General features: G+C 35.4%; 1 protein-coding gene across 2 annotated transcripts in view; it reads left to right on the top strand.

The window, feature by feature from the left end:
- The first annotated feature begins 3,502 nt into the window (after positions 1 to 3,502).
- The window catches only part of LOC113228199 (lymphocyte expansion molecule-like), a 29,831-nt gene continuing 13,258 nt past the window's right edge, over positions 3,503 to 20,075 (top strand). Inside the window, exons 1-3 of one of the 2 annotated variants that reach the window (XR_003310280.1) lie at positions 3,503 to 3,519; positions 3,630 to 5,010; positions 5,614 to 5,706. Coding sequence is in view for 1 of the 2 variants with exons in the window: in XM_026461451.1 (XP_026317236.1) it covers positions 3,667 to 4,787 (1,121 nt within the window). In the remaining variant the exon portion in view is untranslated. Of the gene's footprint in view, positions 3,520 to 3,629; positions 5,011 to 5,613; positions 5,707 to 20,075 lie in introns of those variants that run through there. The other variant, XM_026461451.1, reaches the window with a different exon arrangement.

Here is a 20,075-nt window from a genome sequence, read left to right as displayed (position 1 = left end):
TATTCAATTATTTTTTGTGAAAATACTCCACTAGTTTGTTATAATTATTAATACAAATATCGAACACTCAGAAAAAACATTAAAAAAAAATTCCTTCGATCTGGTCGGACTCGAACCGACGTCTTCTTGCATACCGTGGCAGACGCTATAACAACTAAGCCACGGAACGAACCAACGGACCTCACGAATTTTTCTATGTGCTTGCGTCGTGTCTTTGTACTTGGTCTTTCAACGACTTTTTAGTCGTAGCGCCATCTATGAGAAATCTATTACAGATTTATCACCAAGTTAGTACTTTTACAGCTACCAGTCCTGGCGAAAGATGTCGCTATTCACTGTATTAATTAAATTTTTATTGAATTGATATTCAATTATTTTTTGTGAAATTACTCCACTAGTTTGTTATTATTATTAATACAAAGATCGAACACTCAGAAAAAACACTCAGAAAAAATTTCTTCGATCCGGTCGGATTGTATTTTGTTTTTGTTCTGTTTTGTACTATTACTGTGATTTTATAATTAATTATTTAAGAAGTAGTTAAGTTTTTTTTATATTGCAGTTAATAATTTAAACTTTAATTGAGTTTCGGTTCTGCCCAAACTTTTTTTGTAATAGTCATATATGTATATTGTAAAATATTTTTGATAACGGATTTAGTAAAATTATTTTGCAATAAAAAAGTAAATTTTATTTAAATTTATGAATTCAAAAGTGGCCCAGGTGGGTTCAAAGCTGCCCCAGATATGCGGCAGCTTTGAACATTTGAGTTTCTTCACAATAATGGGAATTCTGACAGTATTATAAACTTTTTGGTTGTGCTTATTTCGAATGATTTTATCCAAATAATAGGTAGTAAACAAAACAAATAAATAATAATGATTTAATATTTTCTAACCAGATATTTAAGAAATGTTCAAAGCTGCGCCCTTCTCACCTACATCTCAGCTAAACTCCCGATGTAAGGCGTTTATGTTGCCTTAAACACGTTTTTATTTTCTTTCTGTTTGTGATTACAATGTATGATGAGATGTTGAAACCTATATAAGTATTTAGTATGAAGGATTTAGGAAGCGAATGCTCCAATGCGAATGTTCCGAATACATCCTTCACACAAAACCGGTCACTTAAACTTTCTTTCACTTTCTTAATACCTGTGTGGTCTTTACCAAAGATTAGTACTTCATCTGCATATAAAATAATCTATACTTTCTTTCCATTTATACACCTGTGAATACCTATCTAAACGGTACTCATGTAAAGACCTTTTTAAATTTACTCTGCAAAAGAAGTCATGAATACAGGCACACCAAACTACAGACATTTAGATACTAAAAAACATCTTCAACAATAACAACAATGATACTTTTATTTCGTCTTTTATTTTATAGCAACATGGCTATAAGCATGGCCAATGCCGTTCATGTCTTTTTTTTGAGGATCGATAGGTCACCCATCAATTAGTACCTAGGTATACGTGTGTAGAGTATGTAATAATAACGTTATTATAGCAATAGGCACTAGGGACTTCGAAACACTTGACAGTTATGAAAATCTCGTTGATGAATACACAAGGTCTTGTTATTCTTTTTTTTTTATATAATATCAAGTGACGGGACGAACAAGTCGTGCGCCTGACGGTAAGCTACACGTCTGTCCACTCACGAGCTTTAAAGCTTTAAATAGCAAAGATCTAAGGGACACTGCCACTACGCCTGTCACCCTGAGACATATTCACAATATAGATACGTTTTACTATCTTAACGAGCACTACGCAACTTTATTTCCAATTTCCATAATTATAACATTGACGACTCTATCTAGTCTAAAAATAGTCTTATAATAATACCGACATCTAAAATCTTATACTACGCGTTTGAAGGAACCTGACTAAAGAGATCGTAAAGAATATTTATTGACAAACTGTCTAGTTGACAAGTATTACAAGATCATAGATACGCAATATAACAAACATCCAACTCGCAAGATTCAGTTTTGCAAAAAAAGGCACGTTAACCGATATAAAATAGTTCAAATTAAGCAAATTAACAAAGATAAGTACGTACCTACCTCCGTACTTATTGAAAGACTTATTACTCTAAGGCAACTAGTTAATCACAATTTTACTTTAATAAAATTTCCTTAGGGTGCTCCCTCACCGGGAGCATTCGCTTGTAATGTAACAGTTCAATGTGCCTGAGAGTGCTTTTATTTATTTATTTATTTATTTATTTATTACAACTTACACTAACAGCATATAACTAAACATGTAAGTCATAGTCAATTAAAAAGTAGTCGAGTCGATTAAAAAATTTTGAGTGCCTGCGAGTGTTTGTGGATGCATTCGCACGTACGCGCGTACGTGCGAATGCGTGCGAGCGTCTGTAAGTGCCTGCGAGTGCATGCGAGTGTTTGCGGATGCCTGTGAGTACCTGCGAATGCGTGCGAGCGCCTGTGAGTGCCTGCGAGTGCGTGCGAGTGCCTTTGAGTACCTCGAAATCGAATCTTTGGTGTTACATTACAGGCGAATGCTCGTCGATTAGGGAAGCAGTATTGTAATATAATGCTCGAAACTTAATAATAACGTATACAATTATAGTTTCATATCAAACTAACTGTCACAAGTGAGGCAAAAATCAAATTCATGTAGCCGTAAGCAACTTGTATTTACGCTCGTCGGCACGCACACGAATGTACAAATAATGATGCCATGGAATATCATTTCCCTCAAAAGTGGGGAAATTGTATCTTGCTTAACTCATCATTAAGTTAATAAATACTATCCAATTTTTATTTAATTCCTATAGATATGAACAAAAACCTAAAAGCGAGTTTAAGTGGGACTATCGAATTTTATTTTAGTTCATGGAAATTTGGATATATAAATAGCCTGATATTATCTTTGGATAAACACATGAAAAATAGATGATAACTATAAAGAACCTGAAAGTTATTTATACACGACTTTGGAGAACTGACATGACTTTTTTAGTCAGTGTTAGTTCTCTGAAATAAGTTTAGTTAAGAACTTTTGAGTCTGGGAAAGACAATTTTTTAAGATGAGTCCTGTATGATGAACAAGAATAATGATTTTCACATAAAAGTAATGGAGGCAAATACTAAATATATTCCGTAAAAATAGCTAATATATATTCCCTACAATGTTCTCGATGTACATTTGTAAAAATTCTGCAACCATCGCGACATTGCCTTAGATTCTCAAAAAAATATGTAATATAATTATTTTGAACCAGAATAGCAAAATGGGGAAGAAATCCGTTACTTTGCAACATTTTCGTATCTTGATGCAACGAAATTAATTTTCTGTTTGTGAATATTTACATAAAAATACAAGTTAAAACGCGTTACTTCCTTATGGAATGTGATGTTAGTGTCTATTTTATGTTTATCTGACGTGTTTTTACACTCATTTACCACACATTTCGTCATTTTTAGCTAAAACTCTTGAGCTGTTCGCGGTGCAAGTTGACCTTAAACACTGACGGCCCGCCCGCTCGTGTAAGCCTATTTGGATCCCTACAGTTTGCCTCACTAAGCGTGTGCGGACTAGGTTTCTATGCGTTGTTATTCTAAGGCTCGAAATCGAATCTTGGATTGTTAAATTACAGGTGAATGCGGTGGAGCGCCTTTACTTTATAATACACAATGGTTACAAAAACTTCAAGCAGCCTTAATAAAGAAAAGTCAAAGACGAGAATTCTCTCAAAGGAACTTTCTAAACAAGTGAGTAGTTCCGGGTACTCTTTAAATTCCAAAACACTTGTGGCCAAACTAATAGCAAATGAAGTTTCAACAAAGGATATTTTAAAAATAATAGCAAGCCAAGAGTCGTTCGCGTATCCAGACTTAAAAGATAAGGCAATTGTAGCGAAACCTGTTTCATTAGCTTTTGGTTCAAAAGTTCCAAGAGACACAAGACCGCCTGTACATCCTAAACTTGATCCTTCGGGCCTGTACTCTACCAGGCCACTAGGATGCGATCCATGCCTATACCATCCCAAACCCATTGAGATGACCTGCAACTCAAAGACCATAAAAAAAGAACCTTGGCAATGTAAAACAGAACTAGAGAGTTGGTCGAAAAACTTAGGTTACAGAAACCAATATATATTGAAACAACGCCGCTGGCAATCGGCGATTGGAGGACCAGCGTGGACTAACGTACCAGATGAAGTTAAATACGAACCAGCTTGTAAAAACGTAGGCTTCGGGCGCACTCCTCGATTCAAACCACCAAAGCTCTCATATCCTGGACCAGGCACGTATTACAAAGCCGTCCCTTACAAAGTTTCTTATGGACCACATTCCACTAGACCCACCTTTGAGAGAGAAGAGCCATGCCGTTTCAAGGATACTACACAGAAATGGTCTCTACCTCCTAATATTTACCGTATAATAGATAAAGATTCTATAGAGAATAAACCCAAAAAATTAGTATCACGGCGAGGACCATATGAGTTGTTTTCGGGTCAACGAGACGAGTACTCGATCCATAACCATTTCGCTTCAAACAGATGCAGTGCGACGACTTGGCCAATAGCTCTACCTGGTTGCTTGGAGAAATATAAGAAAGGGCATTTCGGCGAGATGAATAAGACCAATATGGATAATCCACCAACAAATAGAATAGCAGTGAATAACTTGGCGTCATGTAAGCGGAGAAAGGAGGAACCGGGACCGGCATCCTATGACGTTGGCGATCCTCCAATACGAACCTTTAAGCAGAACATTTACGGATTCAACAGTTCATACGATAGGCCGCCAGGGTATGTACGTACCATAGTGTGGCCTGGCGTCGGCCGTTACTACGTAAAAACCGTCAGCTGTGGCCTCCCGGGAAATGGTCATCGTCACGTTTTTTTGAGCAAAGTCGGTCGAACTATCGGAGCTCACATTCAAAAACCTATGAACTCATTTTAATTCTTTGCTCCCTTAGGCTGCAAAGGGCTGGCGAAATTTGAGGTAACCAACTTTAATATTTTGGAGGAAATACTGTAATTTATTCTTTGTGCTTCTATTTTATTTATTTTAATACAGAGTGTTTTATAAATTGGACAGTATAGGGGATTCCGAAACCATAGAAGATACAAGGATACTGTCTTTTTTGTGCAAACAATTTTGGCATAAATTTTTTGATCAAGCGTGAGATGTCCATAAAAATGAATAAAATTATTGACCAAAATTTTTTTGTGCTGGTCGAGTCAGTTTCACTTCAGACAGCAGAAGTTTGACCAACTTGTGCTGTCCCGATTCTTTTCTTCCGATACAATAAAATCATTATTATAAGAAGCTGAGTCTATCAGCATAAAAAATGTTAGTTAAGTTTATTCATTTTTAATAAAAAACATTTTATGAAATTTGACTAACTTCAGCTGTCCAGATCTTTTTTGTCGCATGCAGTGAAATGATTCCTTCATGAAACCGAGTCGATCAACAGTAAAAAAATTTTATCATTTTTATTCATTCATTCATTCATTCATTGACAACTCACGCTTGACCAAAAAATTGAGTAGGCCAAAACTGTTTTCACAAAAAAGACTTAACGGTTCCTAAAATAGTTTCCTTGTATCTTCCACGGTTTCGGATTTCCCCATACTGTCCCGTTTAAAAAAAAACACTATATACTTTTTCGCATTTGGAAACATTTTGTATGTCAGCAATCGTAACTTATATTTTTCACTGAACATCTAAGGTTCTGTCAATTTGCCTCTTGACTAAGTCACGGTAACGTTAACACTGCGTTGCGTGACGTGATAATATATACTTTTTCATTCATATATTTGCCACGACACTGAATTGGATTCTTGTTATATCTAGGTTATAGTTAAAAATTTAGGAAATTGTTCATAAGGCAGTCATTGGCAAAAATATATTTTTACAATATTAGTTAATTAAATGAGCATTTTTCATTTTATTTAATTGTAATAAATTACAATTCACCGTGAACATATTGACATACCTATTCAACATGTGAGGTAACACGTGCTCGAAGTTAAATTAAGAGTTTACACACTACGAACAAGCAATACGACGGACGACGAAATTTGTTCAACGTTTCAACATTTTCTTATTCAATTATAGATAATATTATAAATAATATAAATTGGGATTTTAAGTGCCACATTTTACGAGTACCTATTTGGATTTATTAAACATATTCTACTTATCTTCGTAAACAATCAAGAATTGAACTAGGACCCGAGCCATCTTTTTGTGCACTGGTAGATTAATATTAACATCATATACATTTTCCTTTTTATTGTTTTTCCTATGAAGCCAAGCATATTAAAATTTAAAAAGAACTTGTAGAGACCGTATTTACTTACCGAGTAAAAAATCTGTATCTGACGCTAGTTTAGAATTTTTACCCAATTTTAGCCAATTACTTACCACATAGCCAGTTTACAGCGACGGTTAGTTTGATAATTTGAAATTAGCATAAAAATTAAAAATGTTTTTTATTGGAAACGTCTCAATTTTAACTACAGGCACTTCAAACGTAGTGTGAAGAAGCATTTGGCCAGACCGGCAAAATGATAGTGACGGAGTGAAGATATTTGTGTTTTCCATCCGTTACTCTCATCTCTGGACTGTATTCGCACTTTCCATCAGGCGCGGTGCAGTCATTTTGCCGAGTCACAATAAAAAAAAAAAAATAAAAAAAAAATAAAGGTGCTTCTCAACCGGTGAGAAGAGACGAGAATTAAAATCTCACCGGCCTAATTTAAACTCAAATTCCATTGAAACCAATCGCGAGCTTGCTATTGATATTAAGAGTTATCGCAAGCGTACGCAATATCGCGCCGAGATTTCGAATAGTTCTAGAAGCTACAGGAGCTACAGCAACAGACACGTTTCATAAAATAAGAATATTGAAATACCAACACGGTACATTATTTAATAAACTTTAGAAATTCGACTGTGGGGCTCATTGCAATTATTTGCAGAAATTCATCTTTTTTATATCTTAAATCGTACGTAGGTACTTCTATTATATTATTATAATATTAAGGAGAGGCCATTGACAAGAGAATCTAAACTAAGTTAGCTTCTCTCACGTACCCACGGCTTATTTTCATACTTACTTACTTACTAAGCTAAGCGAACTAACTGAACTATGTGGCCTAAGCGAAGGCACCCTTCACTCCCGAATATGTCCACAGTGTTGTTGTCATTGTCATAGTAGCTCGCGCGCATCTGTATAGTGCATATGCAAGTCGTTATGGAAGAATTTATCGAATGTGTCAGATGTGTCAGTCATCGTCTGAACATTCTTCGTCAATATTGCTCATTTTCGTAAATACTATAATGAAGTACGCCTACCATGAATCACTAGAGCTACGGCTTTAAACAAAAGACTAGCGTCAAGTAGCAGCACTTCGCTACGGCCCCATATTTCCTTAGCTTAGCTTTGCATGCAGTTATGTGAGCTAAACTAAGCTCAGCTAGCTTAGCTCGCATACTTTGTTGCATGTAGCTATGGGAGCTAAGTTAACTAAATTAGCTTCGTTCGCGGTGTGACCTCTCCTTTAATAGCGTTCGCGAGCTCATACGAGTATGCGTGACACCATGTGTGATCGTCGCGAATCGTATTTCCGTTATATACTCAGCAATACAGTTAAATATCACACTAATCAAGCAACAAATATTTCAATTATCATCTTGCACATCCTCGTCAATCCAGACCATTTCCACGAAAGCTACGCTAGGAGAGAAAATTGTACGACAAAATTTAAAATTTCCAAAATGAACGGGAAATTTTACAAATTTTGATTCTTACCTCGCCGCGTCTTGCCAGTGAAAACACGGCTTCACACGGTTGTACAAATTGGTATTTACAATTTGTAATGTAGGTACTATGAATTATTAGTTTATTCGTACCTAAATGTTTTAATATAAAATGGAAAATTGGCGAATACTATAATTAAGTGTCAGATGTTTTCCATCGAAGTTACAGATAAACCAATTTATAAGAAATACTGACAATAAATCAATTTGTTGTTTTCATGGTGACAGGGTTCTTGTCGTTGCCCTATTATAAATACTCTCAAATCGTGATCTACTTACTCAATTAAATTAATAAGGCTGCCATGAGAGTTAGTCAATTAATATTCTTAATTTTTTTTAAATTTCGTATATACATATACGAAATACTACTATAGATATAAAACGACAGACTACTTGTCGTTTATATTACGATGCTGAAAATTACACTTTCACTTTATAAATCTTTACAAGACGAAGTGGAGACCGTCACCATCGATTTTAGTCACTCGTCGCCACACGTCAAAGACCGAAAGCCAGTCTGCTTTGGGGACTTGCGACCTTCGTCTTCGGTCTATAAGCCTTTATTGCCGCGTAACTAAAATCAATCCGGGTAAAACAACCACTTAAGTTGATCAATCTTAAAACCTAGACTAGCCATTAGCCCGACTTACCGACATTCAGCCGCATATTTCGGCGCTTCTCATTTCTTCCGTCAGAGATCGCTATTCTACAAAGTTTAATACTAAAAATACGCGTAGTCTCTCTTTAGATCAATCATTACATCAAATGTAAAAGCTTACCGAAGCATCCCGAAGGCTGCAGAGGCTGCCGGCTCGGTAGTCAATATACTTGAACCTGTACCACAAGATACAGTTTGCTAAAGAACAAAATAATTGTGGTACAGGGTCAAGAGCACGACAAGCTTCACACTTAAGATTTAAATTCAACTCTATGCGGCTTAGGATAAGAACGGTACAAAGTGTCAAGCTCGACGTGCTCTTGACTGTGTGCTTTATATATTTTAGTCAAAAGAAATCCTAGCAACACCTTTGACCATGCTGTATTTCGGAAGAAACCTCATACGGATAGGTCATCATTTCAGCCTATTTGCACCCACTGCTGAGTATAGGCCTCCTCTCTATTGCGCCATTCTTTCCGGTCGCATGCGAGTCGTATCCAGTGGTTTCCAACTATGGCCTTAATATCATCAATCCATCGGGCGGGTGGTCTGCCTCTTGGTCTTTTTGCGTCTCTTGGCTACCATTCAGTAACAGCTGTCGTCCCTCTTCCATCGTTCCTTCTAGCAAAGTGTCCCGCCCACCTCCACTTATGCTTAGCTATCCTCGTACCTGCGTCCACTACTTGAATCTTGTGTACGTATTCTTTCGTGAGCGGCCATGTCTCGGAAGCATATGTAAGTATAGGTAGTACACATGGTTGAACACATTGTTCTTCAGGCATTGAGGGATTCTAGACTTGAACACATCTTCCAACCTATTGAAGGCAACCCATCCTAATTGAGTTCGTCTCGTGATTTCTTTAAGCTAAGAAGCGGGGCCGAAGGATAGACAATTACCAAGATAGATGCATTCATTCAATACCTCTATAGGGCAGTTACCTATAATGCTTAGGACCCGCAAAGTTGGTCATAACCTTGGTTTTGGTCATGCTCATCCTTAGGCCCACCCTCATCGATATTTGGTACAGATCTTGGAGCATGCTTTGCAACTATTTGATACTTTCAGCTAGGAGGATCAAGGCGTCAGCGAAGCGCAGATGTGTTAAATTGCGGCCATCGATGTTTTCCTCCTATCTCGTCCCAGTCGAGTGTTTTCATGATGTCCTCGAGCACAGTCGTGTACAGCTTGGGTGAGATAGGATCGCCTTGACGAGGTGTACTCGTTGGATTAGGACGAAATCGGTAAGTCTGTGCATTCGGACCTGGAGTGTTGCGTTTTTGTATAGCTCCCGGAGGATATCCACATACTTTTTGTCTATGTTACAACGATGCAGAGAGTGGAAGAGAATAGGTACGGATAGGTATTTCATGTTTATTTTCATCACCATACTAGCCACCATGGGCAAATCTTTATTTCAGAGAGCACATGACGTCTGCGACAGTAATCATCTGGCCGAGGATCTTCATCATATACCTAAAGCAAGTTCTACGTGCAAACTAGTTGAGTGTGAAACCGCCAACTGACCAAGGAAGACCTGCCCTATTACCTTATGTGAGAGGTGTTACAGACAAAACAGTGCAAGAGTCCTCAGACGTGCGTATATCAAGATCTATTTCATACCCCTGAGGATGATTTCTCAGTTCCTGATACCCGTGAAATGTAACATCTCCTTACAGGATGCAGGAGTTCACAAGCTTGACTGCAAGTGCGATCTCTCATATATTGGACAAACGAAGCGAAGTATTTGTACCCGCGTCAAAGAACATAAAGCTGATGTCAAACGCCGCCGCGTAAAAAGTCTGCAGTCTGCGTGCATGTCATGGATAAACCTACACACTAAATTAAAATCGACAAGCTCCAGGTCCTTGCAAACGAAGTCCGTTATGTACCCAGGGTGCGAGAGGCTGTTGAAATGAAAAACCATCCTAATTTCAAGAGGGAAGATGGTTTCTCCGTACCTCCAGTTTGGGATCCAATATTTCTTCTGATGAAAAAATCTCAAGCAAATATAAGACTGCAGTACTAAATAATATGTTTTAATTTATTGTAATTACCATCAATGATTAATAATAAAATAGGAATAATAAATCACGTATAATATTTTATCAAACAAACCAAAGTTACAGGCCCGTTACATGTCCCACGGTCACGGGTGACTATAAGATTTTGATATTGACAATAAACAAATTATTTACGTAATGAAATTATTTATTAAACTAACAACGGAATAATCTCATATCAATGGCTTAATATACAGAATTATGATTAAAAATATGCACAGAATTCTAACAAAATACCAGTGTATGAGGTGGTAATAAAATATTATTTAATATTTATTCTGGATCCCCTATGGATCCGATCGGAATAGAAAATAGTATAAAACGGATACATCAGGGGATATGTTTTAGAGTGGATTAGATGGGAACAACACACAACTGAAATAAAGTTTATTACGCTATGTTTATAATAACTTTTTTATTAAAAAAACCGACCTCAAAAGTTTGTGAAATTAGATCTTTTTGATAAATTTTATTGAAATCGAATACCCGGCAAGTGTGCGATGCCGGATCCATCCCCTAGTTTGCCACCCTTAGAGATGGAATAGTTTCTTCAAATTTAAATTTGATCCATATTGATTTCCAACAAAAAAAAGAATCATCAAAATCGGTTCACAAATACTGGAATAATCGCGTAACATAAACACAAAAAAATACAGTTAAATTAGGAATAAGTAAATTGAGCCTAAAACACCTTCTAACTATGAAACTTCGACAACATATAGACTGAATCTTTTTTTGAGACTAACAGACTAAATGATGACTTCACCTGAATAGTCAAATTTCAAATAAGGACTCAATTATGGTGACGCTGGAATAATAATAATAAAAGCTTTATTTCTGACCTTCAGTAACAGTAAAGACTTTTTTTAAATAAGTCGTATGTAGATAGACTTAGTAGCTAAAGTACAATTTTTTAGATATTTATTTTATCACTGTTCTTTTTGTTTTATTATACCACCGTGCTTTTACCGCTGCTTTCAGCGGTAAAAGACTTCTCCAGCTCCTTCCACTTTTCGCGGTCTCTAACGGCTCTACTCCTTACTATGCCTGCTACTCTTACGATATCATCACACCATCTTTTATATTGGTGTATTGGCTACCAATTTGTAACAGTTTTGGACCATAACTTGTACGTAACTCGTTGGATGTGTCCAGCCCATTTCCACTTTAACTGAAGAATTCTTTTTGCAGCTTCTTTAGCTTAGGTCTTCTTCCATATTAAGTTGTTTATTTTATCTTTTAATTTGAGGCCACAATATCTTCTTTCTAAACCTCTCTGACATATTTTAACTCATTCTAAGCTCTGCTCAGTTAAAGGCCATGTTTGACAAGTGGAAGTTAGGCGTGGGAATAGACACGTTTCCATCGCTTTGGTTTTTAGTTTGATAGGTAGAATGCCTTTGAAAATCTCTTTCAGTGACCAATACTTATTCCATGTACGATACGTTTTTCTAACATGATTTTTGAACTACTATTTTTAAAGATGAACTTTAGAAGATTGATGTAACCTTCGTTTAGAGCTTCCCAAATGCTATTGTGATATTGTGCCAAATGCTTTGCTGTTATCTGTAAAGCGCTCTGGGAAGTTGTATTCCATGTATTTTTTTAGAGTAGAAATATTTTCAGTGTGTATGTGATCAACGGTACAGTCGCTATACATGAACCCAGCCTGCTCTACTGGTTGATTCTCGAAACAAAGGAGCGACTAATTCTAAAATTTTGCGACTAGAACCGACTAATTCGACTTTTTCTGGGTGCAATCAGATCTAAGCTAGGAGCTGTGGTTCTCGAGATTCAAAAATGGTGCCGGCAGAGTAGCTTATTCCAGCGTGGACAGTAAAACCCCTTAATAACTTCAAAACGGCGTAGAATCGACTAAATCACGACTTTTTAAATGTAATCAGATCTAAGCTAGTTGTTGTTCGAGATTCAGAAGTGGTACCGCTGGAATAAGCTTATTCCAGCGTGGACAGTAGTTAAACGCTCTTATAACTTTTGAACGGTAGATCGACTAAATCTAGTTTTTTACGACTAGAACCAGCTACTTTTTATCTGGCTATTCAAATTTCAAAAACTCCACTACTGATTTGTTTGATGGAATATGATATTTACTGTTGGAAAGTTCTTTTTTGTATTTTTCATGATTCATAAATTTCTGTGGTTTTAAAGTTTGTTCACGTTTGTTCAAACAAAGTTTGTTCTCATTTGAGTTCTCCTAGTAATTTATCGTGCTGCTCGGACTAGGCGGTGATCGCTAGAGAATTTGAAATTGCTGAGAACGCGATTAGCAAACTGAATTGAAATATGTTTGGATTAATGTCGAGGTGCTCGTTGCTACTAAATCAATTTCGTTTTTTGTTTTATTTTCAGATGCTAACCAAGTCCATCTTAGCTGTGGTGATTTTTTAACATCGTTCTTATTTTGAGGTTGTTTTGATAACGAAGATTTATAAATTTGTCGCCTCTATCATTTCTTTTGCCATAACAGTACTTTCAACATAACACATTATTCGATTTTCACCTTCATTCGTGCCATTATGTCTCTTAAAAATATAAGGCTTGGCATACTTTTATCTATTGTTTCCCGATTCGTAAAAGTCTTCTATTTCTTTTTCAGTTGATGATATGGGTGCATATGTTTGAACTATTGTAAATACTCTGAATTTTGACGTTTATAAATGCTACTCTTTTTGTTATTCCGATTAAATCCTGTAATGTTTATGTAACTTTGTTTCTTACAAGAAATATTGCACCATTTCTGCTTTTGTTTCTCCGTACAGTATGGTCGGTACTCCTTTATATGTTCTATTATAATATATCTTTTCCTTCGAACTTCAATGATACCTAGGATATCCCATTGTATGATTGATAAGGCGTATTCTAGTTCGGTCATTCTTGTTTCACTTACTAGGGATCTAACATTAAATATCCCTACGTATATTTTATTATAGCGTATTGTATTGCCATTTGATGCTGGAGTGTTTCGGTCTACTGACCCCGTGGTGACCAACCATTCTGGGTGAGATAATTTCGTTCGTTTTTCAATTTTCTTGTTTATAGTAGAGTCGGTGGTAGTGCGAGAACTTTTCAATTGCTATTGGTTTCTCTCTTTAGTAGAGTCGTTCAAAAATGTATTTTCATTGTGAGATTCGCTCCTTCTGAACGAAGTTAGACACAGTGTTTTGGCTCAGGTTTCATTAGGTTACTTTTTTTTGCAGTTTGATACTTGCTTCTCATATTTTTGGCGGGTTAAGTTAAGTGACGTAAATTTCAATAGTAAATTACTCTTTCTGTAAATATTTTCTAGCTAGGGGCGACGGTAGAAATAAAACAACTTTCAGTATCAATGGCCGTTTAAATTGAGGAACAAATCTAAATCAATTTTAAAAGTCAACGTTTAATTAATTTCCTTCAATTATTAACACTTCACATATTAGTCATAATAATGTAGTTTAGTTTTGCTCCCCAATATTTAACTATCCGTTTATTGTAATATCCACAGATAAATAGGTACAGTAACATATCTTTACATTACAGAATGACTATGTGCAGTACGCATTTAGATGTCCTTTGATTATGTAATTAATAAAAACAACAATTTATAAAGTGATCACTGATAAACCATAAGAATCAAATGCGCGTACACACTATGGAATTAATTAAACGTAATGTGTTATAATTAAAATATTAACTAGGTACATACATAACTAAGTATATACAGAGTTAACAATGCTAATCAAAAGCGAAAGTATGCAGCAATCATATAAGGACAGCCTAACGGATACATTCCAAGACTTCACATTTTAACCACATATTAAATATACAAAACTTTTGATTCTCATGAATCCCTCACCATCATTTTACAACTGTTCTTACATAATGTCGACATACATCTTTAACTTAAAAATAGCATTATGAACTAAAATTTTTAACAATGATTACTATCCCGCTAAATAATGCAATGTAGATTGTGATTTTGTCGATTTGTTTGTACGCATCGGTATAGATATACTATTATTACAACGACGATAATGGCGAGATAGTCTCATCGTATACTTTCGACAAAAAGCCAACGATACCGCTCCCTTCGTGCGCATTGCGTCACGGTACGGCTGCCAGCATACACTCCCAGATCTTGCTTACTCTATCACTAAAAATATGCCTGCCACTGTCTATCGATACATATTCAGACTATACAGCAACTCTGCAACTATAAGTACTTATCTACCTATATTTCGTAACATCTAAGAGCCTATGCGCACGGCGTATTTTATACGCGTTGAGGACGCGCGTAAACGGGATTCACACACGTTAAAGTCGCAGCGAGTAAACCTTCGCACACGTTCATAAATTCAGTGACGCCGTAAAGGCGCGTCATCTGCGTGTATACGCGCTTAGCAGATAGTTTTAGTTTTGTTTGTTAATATCAGTTAGTTTTTGAAATGAAGCAACCACATAAAATTCTAAGTTTACTGCAGTGGAGTATATAAGTTTCTTGCTAGGAACGTGATGTTTGCGCGCATTTGAATTGATTCAAACGCGTAAAACGCGATACAGATGAGCATCGTGCGCGCTTCTCACACGAGTCTTATCTATACAAACGCAACAAGCTGATTTTTAGTCTGTACGGCGCCGTAAACGAGCGTTCGTGAAACGCGCGTCGTCGGCGCTTATAAAATACACCGTGTGAATAAGCTCTTAACAAAATTCCATGCAACGTTAACAATAAAATCATGTCTAAGAAATTTTGGAAAGACCAGCTTCCTTCATTTGTTGTTTCCAAACAATGCGACGTAGGAATGAGCGCGAATTCATTTAGTAACAGACGAACAAAAAATACATTAGAAAATTTATTATCAAATAGATTTCGGACTATATTTACGTATTGGGTCACGGGAAGCACAAAATCTAAAAGTCTAATTCATGTACATCTTAATTAACTGTCGAGAATATAGACAGAAAAATTTGGAATTTAATGGAAATTTCGATATATTCGTCAATATATTTTAACTAAAGTTATATTGGAAATTGGTATAAGCAAGCTAGATCGACTCAAATTAATTAACTACGGTTGTATGGAGTGCATATCAAAGTGGGTTGCAAAAAATGATATTGCGAATTCACCTATTTAAGTGCGAATAAAGGCTTGTGTAAATATATGGTTGGGTTTCACCGCAAGTAAATTTATGCAGTTTTACCTGCTCAGTTTAACCGGAACATATGGACGGGAAACACTACCTCGTGTAAACGTTACTAAGGTGAACCGGAAGGATGTAATGCGGTTTTATTTGCGCGAACTTGATTTCTGAATTAATTTACCTATCAAGGTTATTTTAGCAATTTATAGGAATCGATTTTTATGCAAAAATACACGTTTATAAATTAGTAATTATTGAAAATGAATTTTATTCGTGTTTTCTGTTTATTCTATATAACCACGTCTTAGTAGGAACGTCAATTTCTTATTGTTTAAAAACAGATATCATTCACAATAGCAGGTGCTTACCTAGTAACTGACCATCGAATAAAATAATCGAGTAACCGATTATGTAAATCTGATCGGGACATCGTATGGCAAAATTGCACTATGTGTGATGCGTCTTACTCGCGCAAGTAAAACTGCACAAAGTTTATTCACGGTAAAGCTGCACATAAGGCTCGATAGAGAAATCAGACAGCTTAGTCTTGATTCGAAGAATAACTGGTACACGGTTGTGTACTCGATCTACTGCTCGCACATTCGTTCTATTACAGCCGGCAGCAAACGTCGGCAAAACGGAAAATTATTTAATTTTTGCAATCGTCAAATTATAGAAAACCATTTTCCAAGAATAAGTTTATGTTTAAGTAAACATTCTAAAATGTCATGATGTTTTTCAATGTCAATCAATAATATATTTACTTGCCGGAATAATGTACAGTAGGTTCTCATTGATGGCATGCAAATATGTCTAACAATTACTTATTGCCGAATAGTGAGTGCATTATCAAATCGAATAAAGAATAAAATTAATTAAGGATGAATATTATGAACAAAGAAATGTTCTATAATTAAACGTCTAAAAATTCTGTCGCGAAGCAAAAAGTACAATTTATTGAATACTGTGTAATACTTTTTTTAGGTATAGTTTGTGCCATTTAGCATGTCAATAGCAGTCATTGACCAGACTTTCATTCCGAAGTCACAAATCGACAGCGACTGATCACCGATCCCCAGTAACAATATATTTTAGAAGTTAATTAAATCATTATATTATCGTTTATTCTATACATGTTTAATGAAAATAAACATTATATGCATTACGTTACGACAGCAAACCATTTCAAATTAAAACTAATATTTAAAAATCAATGCCTGACAACTATAATTGAGTTCATTTCACTCCGTAATTTAAAAAGGGATAATATTATTTAATCCTCAAAGAAATAATTTATCTATTGTAAATGTGCACTTTTTTATGATATATACATATATATTAATTGCTCCATCTATATTAGTTGATCAATAAATGAACTTCATTGAAGGTATCGCGATTATTACTTTAAGCATACAAAATTAATATTTGGTATTCAAAAATAATTTGATGCCTTTTTATCATCACTCTTTTCTTTTAACGATTGATGTCATTAACCAGTATATTTTTCGATATTGATCTAATAAATCTTGATTTCTTGGTTGTACCCTCCATTCAGTAGGTTAGCATATGCAAAAGTAGCAGGAGTCGAGCGAGCGTACCGCGGAATCGGCCGGCGAGATACAGAATTTGCTTTCGTTACCGAACATGTTTTCAGGTCTAATATATTATAATTAATATAATATTAGTATACAAATATATAATCAATAATTACTTAGTTTTAAAACTAAGTATCTAAATTTTATTTGTAATGCTCATTTGTCTTAGTTTTGAGGCCCAATTTATACAAATCAAACACTTTATGCGATTTAATTTATTTTATGTCTCAGAGAAAGAGGATCAATAATTAAAACAGATGATCGTTTAGATTTTCTTGCCCGCTGCTTTTGCAAATATAAAATGATTATTGAAATACATGCCGTTTAAAAAATAGAAAATGTTTGGTACATTTTGTATTTTCATTTAACAGCCATAATAAAAAATCACTTAAATCCGTTTCTTTTCATCTACTTTACACGCTTCTGGCCTGTCAGCCATTTTGTTTTACACCTATCAAACACTTTACGTCGGAATACGCTTGCATTTTTCGGAAATACTAACGTTGCAATTTTGGTGTTGATGATTTTTATTAATTTATTTTGTTATATAAACGATAAACATCACTTTTAGATTTGGCGAAAAGGATTGAAATGTCAAAATGACGGTTCTGCTTAGTATTTCGTTTAAATTATTATTAACTATATACATAATTCTTTGAGAAAATAACGTTTCATTACTATCAAAGTATTTAATAGTTTACAGTTCCCGAAGTCAGATGACTTGTACAGATGTACGTCAAGGTGACTTATTACCAAAGTACACTGACAATAACACTTTCGCACGTTACTGGGGACATTGAAGTGTTATCGTTCACAAATATCGTATACAGTGGTATGAAGGGGTGAATGATCGCTATTGACGTGCTAAATGACATCAATATTTAAATTTTCGGTAGAATACAAATAAATGTTCAGTCGTCTGCGAAAAACATTGGACATGTAATTGACCTTGGCAGAGTCACTTCCAGGTTAGTTTTCTCTACCTAACTTCGGTGGCAATTTTTATTATTTAAACATTCCAGAATGTAATCATGAAATATTATTTAATATTCGAGAGTAGTATCCTGAAATATTATTTAATATTTCACGATAATGTACTCGAATACTTAAATAATAAAAATTGCCACGAAATTACGTAGAAAAAGGTAACCTAGAAATTATCCATACATATTAAGAACAGAAATTGTATTTTGAAGCTATTATTATTCCCAATATACAGGGTGATTTTGAAATCATTAGCATCCGTCGAACCTATTATTATCTACTCAAGAAATATTTTAGAGTAATTTAAATTATCAATAGCGTATAACTATTATTTTTTTTTAAATCGTACCAAAATAAACAAAGTATGAAAACGGGTAGCGCACTAAGCGCAAAGAAGCCGGAAGTCCTTTGGCGGCAAAATAATCAATCAAAACATTCAAAAATCAATCAATCAAAAAGTGTATCGATTTCGAAAAGCGTCACGGTCGTGTCACGTGTGGTTAATACCGCATCGACACCATCAATGTTCGTTATGACTAAATAATCCGATTAAAGTAAATGTGGCTTTATCAGTCCCAAAATATTAGTATTGACATTTTGCAATAAGGAATTCAAAATAGTACTCGGAACGCGTAATCAGCCAATGCCAGTACTTGAACTGTTTGGAAGTGGTACAGGTGCTGGCCAGAACAGTTTAGTAGTTTCCAAACGTAATACTGACTAACCTCAAAATATCGCATAGCTATCCGGGTACTATCTTGGATCAGTCGGTGTTCTCCCCCGAGTTTGTTCATGTGCTGACACGTGAAAAAACCCAAAATCGGAGGAGGAGGAGGAGGTTCTGCATACTTCCTAAGATGTGATTCCGTGATGGAGCCGGCGCGTCCGGGTGCATAAACATTTCACGTGTTAGGACTAAATTTTCATTGAGAACGTACAGTAAAACCATTTGTAATAAAATAACTGTAGGTTCGTGTTACGGCCTTGCAAAGAGGCATTGCGATCACAATTTATCACTACACTAAACTGCAATGATAGACAGTGAAGAAGAGTGACAAAGATATTTGGCAACGGTGCACTTGCAATGCACGTGTTCATTGCAAAGTTGGAGATCGTTAATACGTTAGACCTTAATTTGTATTGACGATGGTCGCGGGTGTTTGGTACTTGTATATTTTATGGAGTTTATTTTTTTTTATGATTATTTCATGATTTTTTTGCAGTAATAGTCTATCGCATGGTATGTGTGTAAAGTTTTTCTGGTTTTCATAAGTTATAATATTGCTTCTTTTGGATTTGTGAAATTGTTATCCTAATGTAATTGGTATCATGAGTAATCTTATTTCAAAAGATGCTAATGATTTCGATTTCACCCTGTACATGTTTTTAACTGGTCAATATGGGGAAATCCGAAACTATAAGAGATACAGGGATTTTTTTTGTGAAAACAACATTGGCATAGTAACTTTGTTCGGTTAAGTGTGAATTGTCAATAAAAATTAATAAAATTGATCAATTTTTTTTTTGCTTACACAATTATAATTATTTTTTAGTGCATAAAGTTGTACGGGTGAATTGCATTCCTTGAGATGGATGACTTGAAACCCGTCACGAACGATCGTCGAAGAAGTTTAAACAGATTGGATTGTACAATAACAGGCGAAATAGATGATCTAGGTGAAATAGCGAAATATTTATAGTCAAACTTTCTTAAAAATGCAAAAAAGGTGTCAAAAATTATTTTATATAACTGCTTCCGCGGCCGGCCGGTTACCATACTGGACTGCCACGCCAAGGTCCCGGGTTCGATCCCCGGTCCGAAAGAAAAAT

Source organism: Hyposmocoma kahamanoa, unplaced genomic scaffold (genome assembly GCF_003589595.1).
Source record: "Hyposmocoma kahamanoa isolate Upper Pololo Valley unplaced genomic scaffold, ASM358959v1 100021, whole genome shotgun sequence".
NCBI classification, from domain to species: domain Eukaryota; kingdom Metazoa; phylum Arthropoda; class Insecta; order Lepidoptera; family Cosmopterigidae; genus Hyposmocoma; species Hyposmocoma kahamanoa.
The sequence above is the reverse complement of the archived record's forward strand: the minus strand, read 5'-3'. Positions and strand labels throughout refer to the sequence as shown.